This window comes from Piliocolobus tephrosceles, chromosome 2 (assembly GCF_002776525.5).
Source record: "Piliocolobus tephrosceles isolate RC106 chromosome 2, ASM277652v3, whole genome shotgun sequence".
Classification (NCBI taxonomy): domain Eukaryota; kingdom Metazoa; phylum Chordata; class Mammalia; order Primates; family Cercopithecidae; genus Piliocolobus; species Piliocolobus tephrosceles.
This window is the reverse complement of record NC_045435.1, coordinates 44,871,897-44,893,682: the sequence shown is the minus strand read 5'-3', so window position 1 is coordinate 44,893,682 and position 21,786 is coordinate 44,871,897. Positions and strand designations below refer to the sequence as shown.

General features: G+C 44.1%; 1 protein-coding gene across 1 annotated transcript in view; it reads left to right on the top strand.

Annotated features, from left to right (window-relative positions):
* The window catches only part of KIAA1257 (KIAA1257 ortholog), an 83,554-nt gene that overhangs the window by 30,097 nt on the left and 31,671 nt on the right, over positions 1-21,786 (top strand). The window contains exons 9-11 of the mRNA XM_023215782.2: positions 2,899-3,083; positions 3,295-3,413; positions 14,875-15,777. Coding sequence (XP_023071550.1) covers positions 2,899-3,083; positions 3,295-3,413; positions 14,875-15,777 — 1,207 coding nt within the window. The remainder of the gene's footprint in view (positions 1-2,898; positions 3,084-3,294; positions 3,414-14,874; positions 15,778-21,786) is intronic.

Below are 21,786 nucleotides of genomic sequence, written 5' to 3'. Positions count from 1 at the left end.
CCAGGTTTAAGCAGTTCTCTTGCCTCAACCTCCAGAGTAGCTGGGATTATAGGCGCATGCCACCATGCCAGGCTAATTTTTGTATTTTTAGTAGAGATGGGGTTTCACCATGTTGGCCAGGCTGGTCTTGAACTCCTGACCTCGTGATCCGCCCGCCTTAGCCTCCCAAAGTGCAGGGATTACAGGCGTAAGCTACCGCGCCTGACCTAGCCTCCCCTCTCTTTAACCTGCACTGTCATGGCTGTACAATGCAGGGGTTCATACATAAGAGCTTTGGTGACAAAAACACTTTGATCATGGCTCAGTCACTTACCAGCAAGTTATCTGCTTTCTCTGAGTCTCAGTTTCCTCCTCTGTGAAATGGGGGTGATCACTCCTACCTCAGAGCGTTGTTTTAAGGATCACAGGAGCTGATGTGTGTAAACTGCTTAGCACAGTCCAGAGGGTGCTGGTGTGGAGGCAGCAGCTGCCTCCCGAGGCCGTGTGTGTGGGCCGCTCCATTATACTCTGACACAGCCTATGGTCATCAACAGAGCACGAGTCGGCTCAGCAGGCCAGTTGTATGTCTGGTTTTGCCAGAAAATAATAGCATAAGATTATTTATTGTAAACCCAGCATAATTATTTTTGGCAATCATCTTCAATTTCAAATTAGGCCATAGATCATGTATACCTTACTAGTAAATATTGGTTGGCTAGTAACCTAGTAAGATTCTAGAAGGATTCTGTGTCTGGGGTGAACTCTTACTTTAAAAGGATAGTATTGCATAGCGGAGGGGCCCCACTTAGCCCCGCAGAACTGGTTTGGATGCTGGTTCCACAATGTATTGGCTAAGAGACCTTGGATGATCGTGTCAGAACTCTGGGCCTCAGTTTCCCCATCTGTAATGTGGCGATGACAGCAGCCAGACAAGGTTAAGGATGAAATGACATTAGCGCATGTTGGGACTGGCTGTAGCAGGAGCACAAACATTCCCTTGCACTGTTCCACTCTTACTCGACCAGGGCTCTTAACTCAGGGGACTTGTGTCTGCTGGGGACATTTGGCAGCGTGTGGAGGCATTTTGGTTGTCACGACTGAGAGTGGGGTGCCACTGGCATCTAGTAAGATACTATTAAACATGCCACAATGCACAGGACTGTCCCCTGAGCAAAGAATGGCCTGCCCCAACTGTCAGCACTATGGAGGCTGTGACCCCCAGCCTGGAATTCTATTCTGGTACATGTCTCACTGACTCTGATGATTTGAGCACTTTTTAAAATTTTTATTTTTGCACTGGGGATTCTACCTTAAGTAGTCTTTTTTTTTTTTTTTTTTTGAGATGGAGTTTCACTCTTGTTGCCCAGGCTGGAGTGCAATGGTATGATCTCAGCTCACTGCAACCTCCGTCTCCTGGATTCAAGCAATTCTCCTGCCTCAGCCTCCCAAGTAGCTGGGATTACAGGCATGCGCTACCATGTCTGGCTGATTTTGTATTTTTAGTAGAGACAGGGTTTCTCCATTTTGATCAGGCTGGTCTCGAACTCCTGACCTCAGGTGATCCACCCCCCTCGGCTTCCCAAAGTGCTGGGATTATAGGTGTGAGCCACCACGCCTGGCCCAGAGTGCTTTTTCTATAAAAGGGATCCATGTATTTCACCAGTCAGAGATGTACTAGGTAGGGAAAAAACAAAACAAAACAAAAAAACCCTCAAGTTTTGGAGGCAGGATTGACCTGGGTTTGAATCCCAGATCTGACTCTTTGTCATGTGATAAGCTAGAGTCTCTGAGGCTCAATTTCATCTGCAAAATGGGGATAGATACCTCCTTCCTTGGGGTTAAAAGATTAAGAAAGATGATGTATGAGATGGTGCTCAAAAAGATCAGTTTATTCCTTTCAACATGCCTGTAAATGTATTTCTAGGGCATGTAAAAGCCAAGTCACTCACATTCAGAAAGAGTAGGTGCTTCTAAAACAAGTCACGGGCCAGGTGTGCTCAGCCTGGGCGACAGAGCGAGACTCCTCCTCAAAAACAAAAAAAAAAAAAAAAAGAAAAAAGAAAAAGTATTCTGACAGCTACCTATATGCCTTGCAATGGCTCCATTCACCCACCCTTTTCATGAGGCACACTAGTGCAAAACCATCCTGGTGGGAGGTGTGCATGCTTGTATTTGGCTCAGATGTGCCAGTTAAAGTGTTCTACGTCAATATCTGTATTTTCCTTATCAGATCACAACAGGTGGAGCAACCCACTGAGTACTAAATGTACACACTGGCATGATATGTCCTTGATGGGAGAACTGCCTGGAGCACTCCATCCAATAGCCTTCCTGCAGCAATGGCCAGGCTCTCTGCTGACCCATACAGGAGCCCATAGCCATATGAGGGTACTGGGCATTTGGAATGTGGCTTGTGTGAGAAGGAAGTGCATTTTATATTTTATTTAATTTTAATTATTTACAATTCGGGTAGCTACCTATGGCCCACAGCTACCATCGTGGATAGCACAACAGGTCTAGAACATTGGTTCTCAAGTTACCTGGAGAGCTATTAAACCTCCCGTTGTGGAGGCCACACCCCAGACCAATGAAATCAGACTGTCTGGGAGTGGCACCCACACATAGGTGTTCCTGTTGTGTCCCAGATGATTCAGGAAATGCTTGTATTACTTATTAACAGATGTCATCAAGATTAAGTCACACACATTCAATTCTAGAGAATTTACAGGACCTCAGTTTGAGAAACTAGCACAGAACATGCTGCCCGTGGGTGTTTCCCGATTCTTTATTTTTTTAATTAAAGTTTTCCCTTTTGGGTTGTGATTTTATCATTGGCTCATCTCAGGTTGCTTGATCCTTCTGTGCTTGTCTCAGGGCTGTCATGAGGAAAGGTCTAATGCTGGGTGTATTTCCTCCCAGGATGGCAAACTGTCATGAGTCGTGGCAGTGAGAAGTCTGCCAACATTTTAGATTGCCTTTTGACTTTAAAAACAGAAGTTCCAATCATGACCGAGGAGCAAAAGCAGGATTTAAATCCCCTGACCATAAAGATCAAGTGTGCTTCCTGCCTTCCATCACAGCCTGTGCCCATTCAGGAACTAGAGGTAAGAATGAGCTGGACGCATGGAGGTTAGAGCTCCTCCCCTTCTACCCACCTGCCCGTCATATGCCATCACTAGTCCTCCCGATGGCCCCAAATGTGAAATGTGGTTATCACCTGCATTTTACTATTTAGGATCCCACAGTGAGATACAAAAGAGATGGGGTTCCTGGGATTAGGTGTGACCAATCCTGAGGTCTCCTACTACGCTGCAGGTGCTCTTCAAATGCAGGCCTCCCTTCAGGAGCCCCCGGGCTTTGCTGTTCCTGTGGCAGTTACCAGCAGGATGCTCGCTCATTGTTAACCAACCAGGTTCAGTACTGCTGTTTATTCTGTGAGTTCTTTGTTCCCTCTCCTGGTTGAATTCCTGTCTCCTGAATTCTCTCCCTTTATTTGCTGTCTGGTTTTGCTGGAGTGCATCCTCTAGTAGCTTCTCGAGAAAAGGTCAATGGGAGATTTATTTTTGAGATCTCATATGTCTGCAGATGTATTTTTTCTACCTTTTTTTATCCTTACACATGACTGGTAGTTTGGATGTGCATAGAATTCTAGGCTAAAAATCATTTGCCTTCAGAGTTTTGAAGGCATTGTTCTATCTTGTTCTATCATCTTTTATTTTCATACAAGTTGAACCTTTGTATGCGACCTGTTTTTTGTTTCTCCAAGTGCTCATAAAATCTTTGTCTCCTTTTTTATTTTATTTATTTATTTGAGGCAGAATTTCGCTCTTGTTGCCCAGGCTGGAGTGCAAGGGCACAATCTCAGCTCACTGCAACCTCCGCCTCCTGGGTTCAAGCAATTCTTCTGCCTCAACCTCCCAAGTAGCTGGGATTACAGGCATGCACCACCACGCCCGGCTAATTTTGTATTTTTAGTAGAGACAGGGTTTCTCCATGTTGGTCAATCTGGTCTCGAACTCCCAATCTCAGGTGATCCACCCGCCTTGGCCTCCCAGAGTGTTGGGATTACAGGTGTCAGCCACTGCGCCCAACCTTGTCTCCTTTAAAAAAAATTTTTTTTTTGAGACAGGGTCTCACTCCACTGCCCTCTCTGGAGTGCAGTGGTGCAATCATAGCTTACTGTAGCCTCAACCTCCTGAACTCAGGTGATCCTCCTGCCCCAGCCTCCCTAGTAGCTGAGACTGTAGGTGCACACCACCACAGCCAGCTAATTTTTGTATTTTTTGTAGAGACAGGGTTTTGCCATGTTGCCCAGGCTGGTCCTGAACTCCTGGGATCAAGTGATCCTCCTGCCTCAGCCTCCCGAAGTGCTGGGATTACAGGTGTGAGCCACTGTACCAGCCCTCTTTGTCTTCTGAAACTGCTGAATTGTGTGTCTTAGTGTGAGTATGTCCATATACATATGTCATACTTTTACTTTAAAATATAGATTCACAGAAAGTTGCAAAGACAGTACAGAGAGGTCCCATGTATCCTTTACCCAATTTCCTCAGTCATTAGGTGTTTCATAACTATAGCACAATATCAAAATCAGCACATTGACATTGGTCTAATGTGTATATAGGTCTGTGCCATTTTATTGTACATGTATGTAACTGTCACAGCCAAAGATCTCCTTCACGCTACCCTTTTATAGTCACAACAACCCCCTAATACCCAGCATCCCTAACCACTAATTTGCTCTCTATCTCTATACTTTTGTCAATTTGAAAATGTTATTGTTAAGGATTGAATTGTGTCCCCCCCAAAAAATTGTATGTTGAACTCCTAACGCCCAGTATCTCAGAATGTGGTCTTATTTGGAAAGATGGTCTTTGCAGAGATGATCAAGTTGAAATGAGGTCATTAGGGTAAACTTATGAAAAGGGGGAAATTGGACCCAGAGACAGACACACATAGAGGGAAGACTATGCAAAGTGACACACGGAGAACGCCACATGGAAAGTGGATGCTGCCACATGCCAGGGGACATCTGGGGCCACCAGAAGCTGGAAGAGGCAAGGAAGGACCTTCTCGAGCACCTTCCGAGGAAACGTGGCCCTGCCAACAGCTTAATTTCTGACTTCTAGCCCTCAGAACAGGGAGACAATAAATTTCTGTCATTCTAAGCCCCCCCCCCCCCCCAGTTTATGGCGCTTCGTAGAAAACTGGCGTGGTTATATAAATGAAAACATCCAGCATGTGACCTTTTGAGACTGGCCTTCTCCCCCACTCTAGCATAATGCCCTTGCATGTAGTTTGGTCATGTTTCTTTATTTACTCTGTCTTTTAATTGACATATTTAGACCATTATATTTAGAGTAAATGTTGCTATATTAGAGCTTAAGTCTACCATTTTAATTTTTATTTTCTATCTGTTCCTACTGTTTTTTTGTTTCTCATGGTTTTTATTCCTGCTTTCTTGTGGGTTACTTGACCAATTTTTAGAATTCCATTTTGATTTATCTGTAGTATTTTTGAATTTATATCTCTTGGTATAGATTTTTAGTGGCACTCTGGGTATTATATTATGCATACATAACTTTTCACAATCTATTGGTATCAATATTTCACCAGTTTGAGTGAAATATAGAAACTTTACCTCCCTTCAGACCCCTTTAGTTTTCCTAAATATTTCCTCTACATAGATTGATAACCACATGAGATGATGTTATACTTTTTGCTTCAACTGTCAAACATAACCTAGAAAACTCAAGGGTTGAAGGAAAGTGTATATGTTTACCTGTGGTTCTACTTATTTCATTATCTTTTCTTCCCTTCTAATGTTGCAAGACTTCTTCTTTTGTCATTTCCTTTCTGTTTCAAGAACTTCCTTTAGCCTTTCTTGTAGGATAAATCTGCTGAAAACAAATTCTTTTAGTTGTTCTTTGTCTCAGGGTGTTTTTATTTTTCCTTCATTCTGGAAGTATAGTTTCACTGGATATAGAATTGGTATAGAATGGGGTTGATTTTTTTTTTTTTTTTTCTTTTGAGACAGTCTGGCTCTGTCACCCAGGCTGGAGTGCAGTGGCGTGATATTGACCCACTGCAACCTCTGCCTCCCTGGTTCAAGCGATTCTCCTGCCTCAGCCTCCTGAGTAGCTGGGATTATAGGCACACACTACCATGCCTGGCTAATTTTTGTATTTTTAGTAGAGATGGGATTTCACCATGTCAGCCAGGCTAGTCTTAAACTCCTGACCTCAGGTGATCCATGTACCTCAGCCTCCCAAAGTGCTGGGGTTACAGGTGTGAGCCACTGCACCTGGCCGGATTTTTTTTTTTTTTTTTTAACACTTGAAAAATGTTATACCACTTTCTTCTTACCACTACAGTTTCTGATGGGATATTTGCTGTCATTCAAATTGCTTTTTTTCCCTATAGGTAAGATGGCATTTATCTCTTGCAGCTTTCAAGATTTTCTTTCTTTGCCACTAATTTACAGAAGTTTGACTATGACATGTCTTGGTGTGGATTTCTTTGTGTTTCTCCTATTTGGGGTTCTCTCAGCTCTTTGAATCTATAGGCTTATGTATTTTGCCAATTTTGAGAAAATTTTAGTCATTATTTATTGGAATACTTTTCAGCACCACCTTTTGTCTCTTCTCCTCCTGAAACTCCAATGACATGAATATTAGTTCTTTTGTTTTAGTCCCACAGGGTCCTGAAGTTCTGATTTTGGTTTTTGTGTCTTTTTTCCACTGTGGTGTTCAGATTGGGTAATTTCTTTTTTTCTTTTTGTCTTGAGACAGAGTCTTCATCTGTCGCCCAGGCTGGAGTGCAGGGCACAATCTCAGCTCACTGCAAGCTCTGCCTTCCGGGTTCACGCCATTCTCCTGCCTCAGCCTCCAGAGGCCACTGTAGCTGGGACTACAGGCGCTCGCCACCATGCCCGGCTAATTTTTTTGTATTTTCAGTAGAGATGGGGTTTCACCATGTTAGCCGGGATGGTCTCGATCTCCTGACCTCATGATCCACTTGCCTTGGCCTCCCAAAGTGCTGGGATTACAGGCATAAGCCACTGTGCCCGGCCCAGATTGGGTAATTTCTATTGTTTTATCTTCAGGTTTACAGATTCTTTCCTCTGTACATGCCATTCTGCTGTTGAATCCATTGAGTTTTTTATTGCAGTTATTGTATTTTTCAGTTCTAAGATTTCCATTTGTTTTTTGTTTGTTTGTTTGTTTTTGAGTTGGAGTCTCACTCTGTCACCCAGTGCAATGGTACCATCTTGTCCCACTGCAACCTCCGCCTCCCGGGTTCAAGCAGTTCTCTGCCTCAGCCTCCCAAGTAGCTGGGATTACAGGCACCCATCAACATGCCTGGCTAATTTTTGTATTTTTAGTAGATAACGGGGTTTCACTATCTTGGCCAGGCTGGTCTTGAACTCCTGACCTCGTGATCCACCCACCTTGGCCTCCCAAAGTGCTGGGTTTACAGGTGTGAGCCACCGCACCCAGCCTGTTTACTTTCTTTTTAAGAGATGGGGTCTTGTCTTGTTCTGTCACCCAGGCTGGAGTACAACGGCACTGTCATGGTTCACTGCAGACTTGAACTCCTGAGCTCAAGTGACCGTGCCACCTCAGCCTCCTGAGCAGCTGGGACTAAAGACATGCACCACCACACCTTGGTTATTCTTTATATCTCCTGTTTCTTTGCTGAGAAGCTATTTTTTTCATTTGTTTCAAGCATGTTCATTACTGCTTCAAATTCCTTATCACATAATTCCAAGATCTGTGTCATCTCAGGTTTTTTCATTGGTTTTTCATTGGTTCATTGGTTTTTCCCATTCAAGTTGATTTTTCTAGTATGACAAGTGATTTTTTAAAAATTGTATCTTGGCTATATTGAGTATTACATTATGAGACTGGATCTTATTTAAATCTTATGTTTAAGCTGGGCGCTGGAGAATCACTTGAGCCCAGGAGTTTAAACCAGCCTGGGCAACACACTGTGACCCCTTCTTAATTTTTTTTTTTTTTAATTAGCTGGATGTGGTGGCATACACCTGTAGCCCAGCTATTCAGGAGGCTGGGGTGGGAGGATGGCTTGAGCCTGGGAGGCTGAGGCTGCAGTGAGCTATGATTGCACCACTGCACTCCAGCCTGGATGACAGAGACCCTGTCTTTCAAAAAAAAAAAAAAAAAAGAAGAAGAAGAAGAAGAAGAAGAAGAAGAAGAAGAAGAAGAAGAAGAAGAAGAAGGAGAAGAAGGAGAAGAAGGAGAAGAAGGAGAAGAAAAGAAGAAGAAGGAGAAGAAGGAGAAAGAGAAGAAAAGAAAGAAAGAAAAAAATTGTATGTGTAGCAGGCCTTCTCCAACACCAAATTGCATGTGTAGCAGGCCTGTGGAAGGGAAGATGAGAGAGATACCATCTCAATACTGCCACGTGAGACTCCAGGTTCCCCACTTGGTCACTGTACCCTGTGGGTAGGGATATCTTGTTACTGCTCTTGTGGACTTCACTGACCCATGATGGGAGGCTTCATTTCCATTGAGTGTTGGGGAAAGTCCTGGCTCCCCACCAGGTCTTTTCGGACACCACCCCAGTGAGGCAAGGAGCACCGAGTTAAAGTCAGTGAGGGTAGAAGTCCAGGCTTCCCATGCAGCCTTTGTTTCTGGGGTGGGGCATGATTTTTTCCATGGTGTGTGTCTGGAGTAGGGAAGTTACTTGCCTAAAAGTTTCCTGTTCTGCTGGATTGTTCCTTTTTTGGTCTTTGATCTGGAGAGAGCAGACTTTTCTTGGGGATTTTTCTGCCTACTCTCACTGGTATTTCTGGATACTACCTTCTCCAGCACCCAGTCCAGAATATATGAGGCACATAGAAGACCCAGGGTCCCATGTTCCCTTAACACCTTTTCTGTACTTTTCAAAGTCTTTGTATGTTTTTTTATATACAACTTGCAGAGTTTTAAAGCTGTACTCAGTAGAACTAGAAGTGTGTCTATTCCATCTTGATCCAGAACGGGAACTCTGTAAGTGTATTTTTACCCATGAAGCTGGGGATTCAGTGGGCCATTTCAACCTAGAAGCCCACATCCTTCAGCACTGGGAAATTGTCTTAAATTATTTCATTGATTATTTCTTCATTTTTTCCCCCACTCTTTTTGGGACTCTGTTATCTAGATGCTGACTCTCCTGGGCTTCCCTTTTTTTCTTTTTTCTTTTCTTAAGATGGAGTCTTGCTGTGTCGCCCAGGCTGGAGTACAGTGGCGCAATCTCAGCTCACTGCAACCTCCGCCTGCCAGGTTCAAGCAATTCTCCTGCCTCAGCTTCCCAAGCAGCTGGGATTACAGGTACCTGGCACCACGCCCAGCTATCTTCTACTTGTTTTTATTGTTCTTTCTCTCCTAATTGATCCTTTTTCTAGGACATGTTCAGAAAAGAGTGAACAGAGTGGGCCTGAGAATACCATCCTTAAAAAGTCCTGTTGGCAGAGTTGACCCAGGTTGGCATATGGGAACTTGCATTTTGAGAGGCTTCCCCGCACTCCCCGTCAAGAATGGCTCACTGTGCCTAAATGGCTTTTGCAAACAGTATTGTCTGTGCTGAACACCTGCTTTCCCTTTGGGAGGCTGAGATTTTCTTGTTTTTATTTATTTATTTATTTATTATACTTTAAGTTCTAGGGTACATGCACAATGTGCAGGTTTGTTACATATGTATACATGTGCCATGTTAGTGTGCTGCACCCATTAACTTGTCATTTACATTAGGTATGTCTCCTAATGCTATCCCTCCCCCTTCCCCTCACCCTACAACAGGCCCCGGTGTGTGATGTTCTCTTTTCTGTGTCCAGGTGTTCTCATTGTTCAATTCCCACCTATGAGTGAGAACATGAGGTGTTTGGTTTTCTGTTCTTGCGATAGTTTGCAGGATACAAAATCAATATGCAAAAATCACAAGCATTCCTATACACCAATAACAGACAGAGAGCCAAATCATGAGTGAACTCCTATTCACAACTGCTTCAAAGAGAATAAAATACCTAGGAATCCAATTTACAAGGGATGTGAAAGACCTCTTCAAGGAGAACGACATACCACTGCTCAACGAAATAAAAGAGGACACAAACAAATGGGAGGCTGAGATTTTCATACATGCTAGGCAGGGGATGCTGTGTGACCAGGCCTCAGCAAAAGCCCTAGACACTGAGTCCCTTGTGGGCTTCCCCAGTGGACAGCGTTTCACATGTTGTTGCACTGCATCGTGGAGGAGTTGAGCTGAGCGCCCCGTGTGTATCCCCTGGGAGAGGGCTTTGGCAGCTTGTGCCTGCCCCCTTTGTTGATTGCTTTGTGTCTTTTGCAGTAATAAATCACAAACACAAGTGTGCTGCGCCCATGCTGAGTTCCGTGAGTTCTAGCAGATCCCTGAACTTGGAGGTCTCGGGGGCCCGGGTCACAGCACTTCCAGCCTGCTTCTTGGGCACTGTCATAACATGTGTAGTCCACTTCCTTTACGTTGATCTTCATGTTTGTTTCAGTCCACCTTCCATGTCACATGTTTTCCTTCACTGTCTGTTAATCCCCTGGCCCATTGCTCATGGCTGAGAGAGCACAGACCTAAAAGGTGAGCTTTGGGTACACAGCTTCTCAGCTTTGAGCTTCACCATCGGGTGATCTGAGTGGGGAGTTGGTGGGAACCCCTGGATCAGTATCTACAGGGCTTTCCCAGTTCCCTGCCTGGGGGGTCAAAGTCTAGCCTGCTGCATTCTGAATGCCCGCAGACAGCAAGGAGCTGGGAATTTGCACTAAGCAGTGAGCATTTCGTCACCTAATCTCCCTGTTTGGGAATGGCTCAGATGCCCTCAGCTATCCCCTATTCCAGAGACCCTCTGTTATTTTATTATTTTAAAACAATTTTTTCTGCAGTAAAATTGATGTTTATCTTTTGGTGTATAGATCTATAAATTTAAAATTATGTATAGATCAGGCCAGGTGCGGTGACTCACACCTGTAATCCCAGCATTTTGGGAGGCTGAGGCAGGTGGATCATTTGAGGTCAGGAGTTTGAGACTAGCCTGGCCAACGTCGCGGAAACCACGTCTCTACTAAAAATACAAAAATTAGCTGGGCGTGGTGGCGTGTGCCTGTGATCCCAGCTCCTCAGGAGGCTGAAGCAGGAGAATTGCTTGAGCCTGGGAGGCAGAGGTTGCAGTGAGCCAAGATCATGCCATTGCACTCCAGCCTGAGCGATGAGAGAGAAACTCTGTCTCAGAAAAATAAAAATAAAATCATGTATAGATCAATATTATCACCACCACAGTTAGGATAGAGTTCTGTCACCCCAGACCCCTCCTTTGTACTCGCCCTTCATAATCACTTTTGCTCCATACGCATAGCCTCTGACAGCCACTGATGTGTTCTTTATGACTATAGTTTTAACTCTGGAAGAACGTCATATAAATGGGGCTGTGTGTTTTGCAGTATCATGCAGCTGTAACCTTTGATTCAGCAGGTAACAATGTGCATGGCCTCTCCACTCACGGTAATGCCTTTCAGATTCAGCCAAGTGGTTGCGTCTATCGATAGGTCTTTCCTTTTCATTGCTGAGTAGTATTCCATCACAAGAGTGTACCACAGTTTGTGCACTCATCAAAGGACATTTAGGTTGCTTCTAGTTTTTGATAATAGAGCTGCTTAAAAACAGTGTACACATGTTTTTATAGGAATATAAGTTTTCAGTTCTTTAGGGTAAATGCCAACAAATGAAATTGCTCAGCTATATGTTAAGTATATGCCTGACTATAAAAAAGTGCCCACCGTTTTCCAGTGTGGCTAGATCACTCCGCATTCTCACCAGCAGTGAACACGGGTTCTAGTTGCTCCCTACCCTCTCCAGAATGTGGTATTGTCAGTATTTTAATTTTAGCCATTCTAAGACGTTTGTATTGTTATCACGTCATGGTTTTAATTTGTAGTTCCCTGATGGATAATGATGTTGAGCATCTTTTGATGTGTTTATTTGCCATTTTACATCCCATTTGGTGAAAATGCTGCTCGAGTTTTTGCTCATTTTTCAGTCGGGTTGTTTACTGTCTTACTGCTGAGTTTTGGGAGTTTTAAAAAATATATATTCTAGGCTGGGCACGGTGGCTCACGCCTGTAATCCCAGAACTTTGGGAGGCTGAGGCAGGCGGATCTCTTGAGGTCAGGAGTTCAAGACCAGCCTGGCCAACATGGTGAAACCCCCATCTCTACTAAAAACACAAAAATTAGCCAGGCGTGGTGGCAGGCACCTGTAATCCCAGCTACTCAGGAGGCTGAGGCAGGAGAATTGCTTGAAGCAGGGATGTGGGGTTGCAGTGAGCTGAGATTGAGCCACTGTACTCTAGCCTAGGCAATGGAGCGATATCCTGTCTCAGGAAAAAAAAAAAAAAAAGAAAGAAAATTCCAGGATGGGCACAGTGGCTCACACCTATTATCCTAGCAATTTGGGAGGCTGAGGCAGGAGGATCACTTGAGCTCAGGAGTTCAAGACCAGCGTGGGAAACATGGTAAAACCCTGTCTCTACAAAAAAAAAAAAAAAAATAGCGGGGCATAGTAGCACACACTTGGAGTCCCAGCTACTAGGGAGGCTGAGGTGGGAGGATCAGCTTAGCCCAGGGAGGTTGGAGCTGCAGTGAGCCATGACTGTACCACCTCACTCCAGCCAGGGCAACAGAGTGAGACCCTGTCTCACCAGAAACATATATATAGAGATAATAAATATGTCGTTACACACACATTCTGGATTTAAGTCCTTTGTTGGATATATTATTTGCTAATATTTTCTCCCAGTCCATAGTTTGTCTTTTTGTTCTCTTTTATTTTTAACCCAATCTGTGGCAAGCACATCTTTTCATTCTCTTTACAGTGTCTTTTGCAGAGCAAAATTTTTAATTTTGATGAAGTCCAAATTATACGTTTTTTTCATGTACGCATGTGTTTCTATGTCACATCTAAGAACTCTTTGCCTAACCCCTCGTCACAAGGATTTTTTTTCCATTTTCTTCTCAATGCTTTAATAGTTTTATAGTTTACATTTATATAGCTTTGATCAGTTTTTTCTTTTTTGAGACAGAGTCTCGTTTGTTGCCCAGGCTGGTGTGCAGTGGTGCAGTTGTAGCTCGTTGAAGCCTCAAACCTCCTGGCCTCAAGCAGTCCTGCGGCAGCCTCCCAAAATGCTGAGATTACAGGTGTGAGCCCCCAGCCTTTGATCAATTTTGAACGAATTTTTGTATATGGTGTGAGGTTTACATTGAAGTTCTCTTTCTTTTGCACTTTTGATAAACATAGATTAGCCATACTTGTGTGGATGTGTTTCTGGATTCTGTTTTCTGATCCATGGGTCTGTGTCTGTCCTTTCAGCAACACAACACTGTCTTGCTTATAGTAGCTTTGTAGTAAGTCATAAAAATGGGTGAAGTGGTTTTTCCAACTTTAGTTTTCTTTTTCAACATTCCTTTAGCTCTTCCAGTTTCTTGGCTCTTCTATACAAATTTTAGAATCAGTTTATCAATATCTACAAAAAGTTGTGCTGGGAGTTTGATTGGAATTGCATTACATTTGTAAATCTACAAACTGATCAGTGTGAGGAGAGCTGACATCTTTGCTATGTTGTCTTCCAATCTATGTATATAGTATATCTCTCCATTTATTTACATATTTTTTGCATCAGTGTTTTGAAGTTTTCAGGACCCCCTATTTACAAATTGCCTGGAGAGCAAACTAATAGACTTCTGCCAAGCCACTGTGGTGACACCTAGGGATCTGATTGCTTCTTAAGGAACTTGCACCGAGTCCTCTCTGCTCCAGCCTTCCTTTTTACTGCCAGCTCCAGGGATACTAGGTTTGCCATTCCCAAGTCTTTTGAGGGTTTTACAGAGAAAATCTGGTTGGTTCTCAGCTTCTCCATTGTGTGGTTGGTATTTAGCTTTCTCAACTGTACCAAGCCTGTTACAAGTAAATAGAAATACAGTAGGTTTCACCTTGATTATATTCTTTCTTTACTTAAACTTCTCAAATATCCTTATTTTATATGTCTGATCATTCTAATATCTTATGCCTTGGTGCATCTGATTTCACTAGTAGTGCTTCTGTCTTTAGGTGCTTTGTGATTTTTACCATGATCTCATGTTCAATGGAACTTTCTTGATGGAAATTCTTTGAGGCCTAGGTTGAAAGTGACTATCTCCAGAGGTATTGTGTCTCTGCCCACTGCTCTGGGAGCACCGCCAATCTGGGATTATTTTAGAATAAATTCTCAGCTTCAGTGTAAAATAATGCCTTTAGATTACAGATTCAGACCACAAGGCTTAATTTGTGATAATAAAATCTCAGCACCAAGGTCAAACCATGCAAATGTCCCTGCTGTCTGCCTCATCATAGCTTGACTCATCCTTTCCATCCAGTTCTCCATGCTCTCGGAGGCTCTCTCCTGCCCAGAGTGTCCGTTTTCACCTTGGCACCTGTGACTCTGCTAAAGGGGTCTGTGTCGACCCCCAGATATGTATGTTTGGAAAACAGGAATTTCCTTTCTAAAAATCACTTCTCTGTACCTTTTCTGTGCCCAGCCTTAGGATAGGAACTAGAAGTACAGGTGTGAAAAAGGACACATGGCCTATCTTCATGGCACTCACATTTTGGGAGGAAAATAATTAACGAATGCTTTTTGAGTCCTTGTTTCATGCCAGTCACCATCCCGGTGCATTCACATGCATGATGTCTGCAGTCCTAGTAATGACCTTGCACAGTAGGGTCTCTCGTGGATATTTTGTGGATGAGGAAACTTGGGCTACAGGGACAGGCAATGAGCTTGGCACTGGGGTTTGAGCTCCTCATGCTGGGGCTGAGTGACTGTCCTGCTCTCTCGTAGAGGCTGTGCATGCCCGTGTACTGCAAGTACCAGTTCCATAAGACTCCAGTTCACAAGACCAAGGGGGAGCCCCATGGAACCCACGTTTATTTCCAGGACATCAACGTCATCTTCCTTGGGGCGCTGCATCCCAGTGACCTCAGGGAATACCTGGAGGGTCCCCCCATGGTGGTGGAAGTTCACGACCGGGACTGCAAGTCAGAGGAGTTTTCTCAGAAGCCTGTGCTGTTTGGGGAGGACCCCCTGGATTCATACCTCAACTTCCGGGCCCTCATCTCTCCCAGAGAGACAGAGAACAACCCCTTTGAATCCCAGAACAAGATGTGGTACCCTTATGGGATCGCCCAGGTCAGTTTTGCTGACCTCCTCCTTGGCCACAAGTACTTGAACCTGGCCGTCCCCATCCACAGCTGTGAGGTTCAGCCCACACACTGCAGCCAGGATAGCAGGAGAAGGAAGGTTGCGGGGCTTGGGGTCCCCAGAGATGGCCACCAGCATGGCCCAGTGCCCATGGGCAACTACCTAGAGGCTGACTCCCAGCTCAAGTTGCGAGTGGACATCGCGGTGCCACTGAGGGCCGGGGCCAGAGCTGCCGATCCCGACCTCGGGGGCTCCCAGTTTGGCCGCATTATCTTCGTCTTTGACTTTAAGAAGGTCTCCCTGCTCCACAGCCTGCTGCAGGACATCACTATGATCAACGCTAAGGCCCTCGGCCTGGACTCCTACCCCGTCAGGACCCTGCAGCAGATCCTGTCGGCCTTCAAGATGCATGTGCAGGTCCAGGAGCAGCAGTACCTGGATGTACTCACCGGCTTCCACCTGCTGGACGGGAAGACCCACCTTTTCATCCTGGAAGGCCTGGCCAACCAAGGCTTGAGGCAGCTGTGGGAGAACCACCAAAGCTGGTAGGTGGTTTGTTTTACATTTGACATAAAAATGATGGCATCTGGATGCCGAGGGAGTGGAGCGGTCTTTCAGAGTCAAGCCTAGGTTCAGAGGTTCAATGTCCATGTCTGTGAGTCTCCTTTTGGGGTTCATTGTGAGGTACTTACCAGGGTTTAGTCATTGGACTTGGAGACTCGATTGCCTTTGCTTGCAGGGAGGAATTCAGGAGTATCTAAGATGACTGAGGGGTCCAGGAGAGTGGGTCCTGTCTTCACGGTTCTGAGCCAAGGGTTACTGTGGCTAACCAGGAACAGAATAGCCTGCATTAGATTTCAGCTTGCCCCAGGGAAGATCATTTTGAAGATGGAGGGGCTGCTTAGGCTGCAGGAAGTTGCCCTTCTTTGAAGGCCTTCAGGGGACCTGGGGGCCACTCAGTGGGGACACTAGAGGTGAATAATTAAAGTGTCCAATTCTGGGCTGCAGCAGGTAGCCCTTTGCAGTTCCTCCATTCTTTAGTTTTGATGACATGACACTTCTCCCTTCCTTTCACAATTTGCAGGCATACTAGTTTGGGTAGATAGGATCTCCCTCCTTTAGTCTGGAGGGCCACCATCTGTCTTCAGAATTCAGATGCCCCAGGACCCACTTGTCTGCAGTAGGGAGTCCAGGAGTTGAGGCTGTCTGCCCAGAAGGGGATTGCACCTCTCTGGACCTGCCTTCCTATGCTGATGGGCCCAGAGACACCGGGAGAAGCTGGCCTTGTATCTATTATAAGCCCAGGAGAACTGAAAACATGTTTCCACACAAGAGCTTGTACACACATGTTCATAGCAGTGTTATGTATAATAGTCAAAAAGTGAAAACAGGCCAGGTGCAGTGGCTCACTCCTGTAATCCCAGCACTTTGGGAGGCTAAGGCGATCCTGGAATCACTTGAGCCCAGAAGTTCAAGACCAGCCTGGGCAACATAGTGAGACCTTGTTACTACAAAAAATACAAAAATTAGCCAAGCATGGTAGCTCCTGCCTGTAATCCCAGCTACTTGGGTGGCCAAGGTGGGAGAACCCAGGAGGCAGAGGTTGCAGTGAGCCAAGATCATGCCACTGAATTCCAGCCTGGGTGACAGAGCCAGACCCTGTCTCAAAAAAAAAAAAAAGTGGAAATAACCCAAATGTTTATCAACTGATGAATAAAAGATAATAAGTCCATAGAATAATTGAGCCATAAAAGGAAATGAAAGCCAGGCATGGTGGCTCACACCTGTTATCCCAGCACTTTGGGAGGCTGAGGCGGGGGGATTGTCTGAAGTCAGGAGTTCAAGACCAGCCTGGCCAACATGGTGAAACCCCGTCTCTACTAAAAAGAGAAAAACTTAGCCAAGCATGGTGGCACGTACCTGTAATCCCAGCTACTCGGGAGACTGAGGCAGGAGAATTGTTTGAACCCTGGAGGCAGAGGTTGCGGTGAGCCAAGATCACGGCACTGCACTCCAGCTTGGGCAAGAAGAGTGAAACTCCGTCTCAAAAAAAAAAAGAAAGAAAGAAAGAAAGAAATGAAATACTGATACACATATCTCAACCTTGAAACATTCTGCTAAGTCAAAGAAGCCAGACACAAAAGGGCACATATTGTATGATTCCGTGTGTGTGAAATGTCCTGAACCGGCAAATCCATAGAGATAGGTAGGCTGGTGGTTGCCAGGGATAACCACTCAGGGGAGGGCAAGAGAGAAGCGGGGAGCCACTGCCAGTGGGCACAGGGTTGCCATTAGGGGTGTGGAGGATGTTCTAGAACTAGATAGTGTTTATGGCTGCACAACATTGTGAATGTAGTCAAAACCATTCATTCATGCGCTTTAAAAGGTTGAGTTTTGTTCAAGATCAGCTTTGCCAACATGGTGAAACCCCATCTGTACTAAATATACAAAAATCAGCCAGGCGTGGTGGCAGGTGCCTGTAATCCCAGCTACTTAGGAGGCTGAGGCAGGAGAATCGCTTGAACCCGGGAGGTGGAGGTTGCAGTGAGCCAAAATCATGCCACTGCACTCCAGCCTGGGTGGCATAGCAAGATTCCATCTCAAAAAAAAAAAAAAAAAGAGTTTTGTTGTGTGTAGCAGAGAATGTGGCCTGGCCCAGGAACAGTCTGGGCTCTGCCCTTGGCTCCTGGGAGGCGATCTGAGTCACACCTAATAGGAGTGTCTGTTCAGGGAGGGGACTGGCCACACCTGACAGTCACAGCATGGAGGCTGACCCTCCAGAAAGACCAACTGGGTGCTTCGGGATGGGGGCTTTGGGTCATGCAGAATCAGGAGACTGAGTTCAGCCATGTAGGTGGTCAGCCCGCCTGCCATACCTGTGCAGTGGAGCCCCCTGGAAACTCTGGCTACCAGGGCTGGGCGAGCTGCCTGGCTGCAGTGTGCTTGCACGCTGCCACTCACCAGTGCTAGGAGGGTAGCACATCTGGCCCCACAAGGAGAGGACAGTGGAAGCTTTGTGTCTGGAGCCGTCATGGACTCTGCTCCATGTGTTTGTTCCCTTGGCGGATTTTAATCTGTATTCTTTCCCTGTAATACAACTGTAACTGTGAGTGTAGAACTCACTTTCATTAAGTTCTGTGAGCCCTTCTAGCATGTTATCAAACCAGAGGGCAGTCTCAGAAACCTCCTGAACTTGCAGTCGGCGTCAGAGGTAAGTAAGGGTGGTCTTGGGGACTGTGCCCTCAAACTTTGTGGTTTGGCTAATGCTGGGCAGATAGTATATGAATTACATCTCGAAAGCATTTTCCAGTGGCAGAAATAACATGAAGCATGCTCACTGAACCCAGTTGAATTAGGCTAGAAATAAAACACAGCTCATTAACCAGAAAAAAGTTCATATGCAGGGAAATTAATAACCATACTTCCAAATAACTTGTGGGTCAAAAAGAAATCATAATGGAAATTAGACATTTTTGAACTGAACAATAATGAAAATAATATATTATCTAAATTTGCAGGGTGGGCTGGGTGCAGTGGCTCACGTCTGTAATCCCAACACTTTGGGAGGCCAAGGTGGGCGGATTGCCTGAGGTCAGGAGTTTGAGACCAGCCTGGTCAACATGGTGAAACCCCATCTCTACTAAAAATACAAAAATTAGCTGGGCGTGGTGGCACACACATGTAATCCCAGCTATTCAGGAGGCTGAGGCAGGAGAATCTCCTGAACCCAGGAGGCAGAGATTGCAGTGAGCCAAGGTCATGCCACTGTACTGCAATCTGAACAGAGTGAGACTCTGTCTCAAAATAAATAAATAAATAAATAAATAAATAAATAAATAAATAAATAATTTGCAGAGCGATATTGAAGCATTAGTCAGAAAAAAATGTATAGCCTTAAAATGCTTATTTGGAAATGAAAAATGTCTGAAAATTATTGAGACATAATTATAGTTGTTGCAGACATTGATATGTGTTTCAAATTATGCCAATATATTTAAAAATTTATAAGAAATTTAAAAAATAATACCAAAAATATATTCAGATAAGATTATTTAATGTGGTATCGAATATAAAAATTAGTATAAAATATCAAATTTTGAATGCCATCTGCATATGAAAACTAATTTTTAAAAATTGGAACACATTTAAAGTAAAATATATGAAATTCATGGGACTAAATTTGACAAAAAGATGTGAAAGACGTCCATCATGAACATTATAGAACTTCAGGAAAAATTAAGGAAGACATAAATAAGTGGAGAGAGATACCATGTTCATGAATTTGAAGACTCAATATTCTAAAGGCTCAGTTATCTTCAAATTTAAACTATAGATTCAGTGCACTTCCAGTTTTAAAAATCCCAACAGCTTTTAAAGTATGGACATTGATTTTAAAATTTTAAACTTTTGCATGTCAAGGTTCATACTTTTTTTTTAAAATCAAGGTCCATACTTTAAAAGCTGTTGGAATTTTAAACCCTTTACAGCAACATGCAAAGGTCTTTTTTTAAAAAAGATGCCCTTGAATAAGAACAAGAGAGAAGAACTTGCTGTACTAGATATCAAGACTCATGATAAAACTATAGTCATTAAGATAGTGTGGTGTTGGTTCAGAGATAGACAAGCAGACCTATGGAATATAATAGAGAATCCAGAAACAGACCTACACATAAGTGTTCATTTGCCGTATGACATATGTGATATTGCAAAATTGGTGGGGGATAAATATACTAAAAAAACACTGAATGTTCTACTTCAAAAGGATGAATCTTACACAATGGGATGCTATTTCATACTCATTAGGATAGATAGAATCCAAAAGTCCAGTAATGACAAGCATTGGCGAGGATGTGGAGGAATCAGAAGTGTCCTTCTCTGCTGGGAGGAATATAAGTGCAGCCACTTTGGAAAACACTCTGGCAGTTCCTCAAGTGATTAAACACAGAGTTCCCATATGATCCAGGAATTTCACTCCTAGATCTGTGCCCAAGAAAGTGAAAACATGTATATCCACACTAATGTGTGGATTATTGCTAATTAGTGTACTAAACTTGTACACTCATGTTTATAACAGCATTATTCATAACAGCCAAAAGATGGAAACAGCCCAAATGTCCATCAAGTGGTAAAAGGGTAAACAAATGATGGAATTTGTTTGTTTCCAACAAATGATGGAATCATTTCCAACAAATGATGGAATTTGTTTGTTTCCAACAAATGATGGAAAAGGGTAAACAAATGATGGAATATGCATACACTGGAATTCTATTTGGACATAAAAAGGAATGAAACACTGACACATGCTACACTATGGATGAACCTTGAAAACATGCTGAGGAGGAGCAGCTGGCCACAAGATGTCGCATATGACATGATTCAATTTATGTGCAATGTCCAGAAGAGACCAATCTATCAGAAAGTAGATTAGTATAGGGGTCCCCAACCCCTGGGCCATGGACCTGTACCAGTCTCTGGCCTGTTAGGAACCGGGCTGCACAGTTAGGAACTGCCTGTTAGGAACCAGGCTGAACTCTGCCTGAGCTTCGCCTCCTGACAGATCGGCAGCAGCATTAGATTCTCATAGGAGCAGGAACCTTTTTGTGAACTGTGCATGCAAGGGACCTAGGTTGCGCATTCCTTATGAGAATCTAATGCCTGATGATCTGAGGTGGAACAGTTTCATCCCGAAACCATCCCCCCAACCCCATCCATGGAAAAAATGTCTTCCATGAAACCAGTCCATGGTGTCAAATAGGTTGGGGACCACTGGATTGGTAGATACTTAGGGCAGTGGATCAGGGGTGGGGATATTCAGGGGGTTGGGAGTATACAGAGTGATAGCTAAGGGGTGTGGGGTTTCTTTCTGAGGTGATGAGGTGTTCTGAAATTGATGATGGTGGTAGTAGTTGCACTAAATAGATGAAAAACTATTGAATTATACTTTACAAATGGGTAAATTGTCTGCCATGTAAATTATATCTCAATTAAAAAGTAACTCCAGGCTGGGCACAGTGGCTCACGCCTGTAATCCCAGCACTTTGGGAGGTCAAAGTGGGCAATTACCCAAGGTCAGGAGTTTGAGACCAGCCTGGCCAACATGGTGAAAACCTGTCTCTACTAAAAATACAAAAATTAGCCAGGCATGGTGGCACATGCCTGTAATCCCAGCTACTTGGGAGGCTGAGGCAGGAGAATTGCTTGAGCCCAGGAGACAGAGATTGTAGTGAGCCAAGATCGTGCCACTGCACTCCAGCCTGGCCAACAGAGAGAGCCTCTGTCTCAAAAAAAATAAATAAGTAACTCTAGTGGACAAAAAAAGTTCAGTAGGGAAAGGATAAACTTTCCAATAAATGGTGTTGGGATAATTGTGTTCCATAGGAAAAAAGGAAAGACATCCTTAATCCCTGGCAACCACTGCTATATCTGGAAATAGAAATGATTTTTGTATGTTGATTTTATATCCTAAAGCCTTGCTGAAACTCACTGGTTCCAGGAGTTTTTGTTTTGTTTTTTGGGAGATTCCTTGGGATTTTCTATACTGATCATCATGTCAT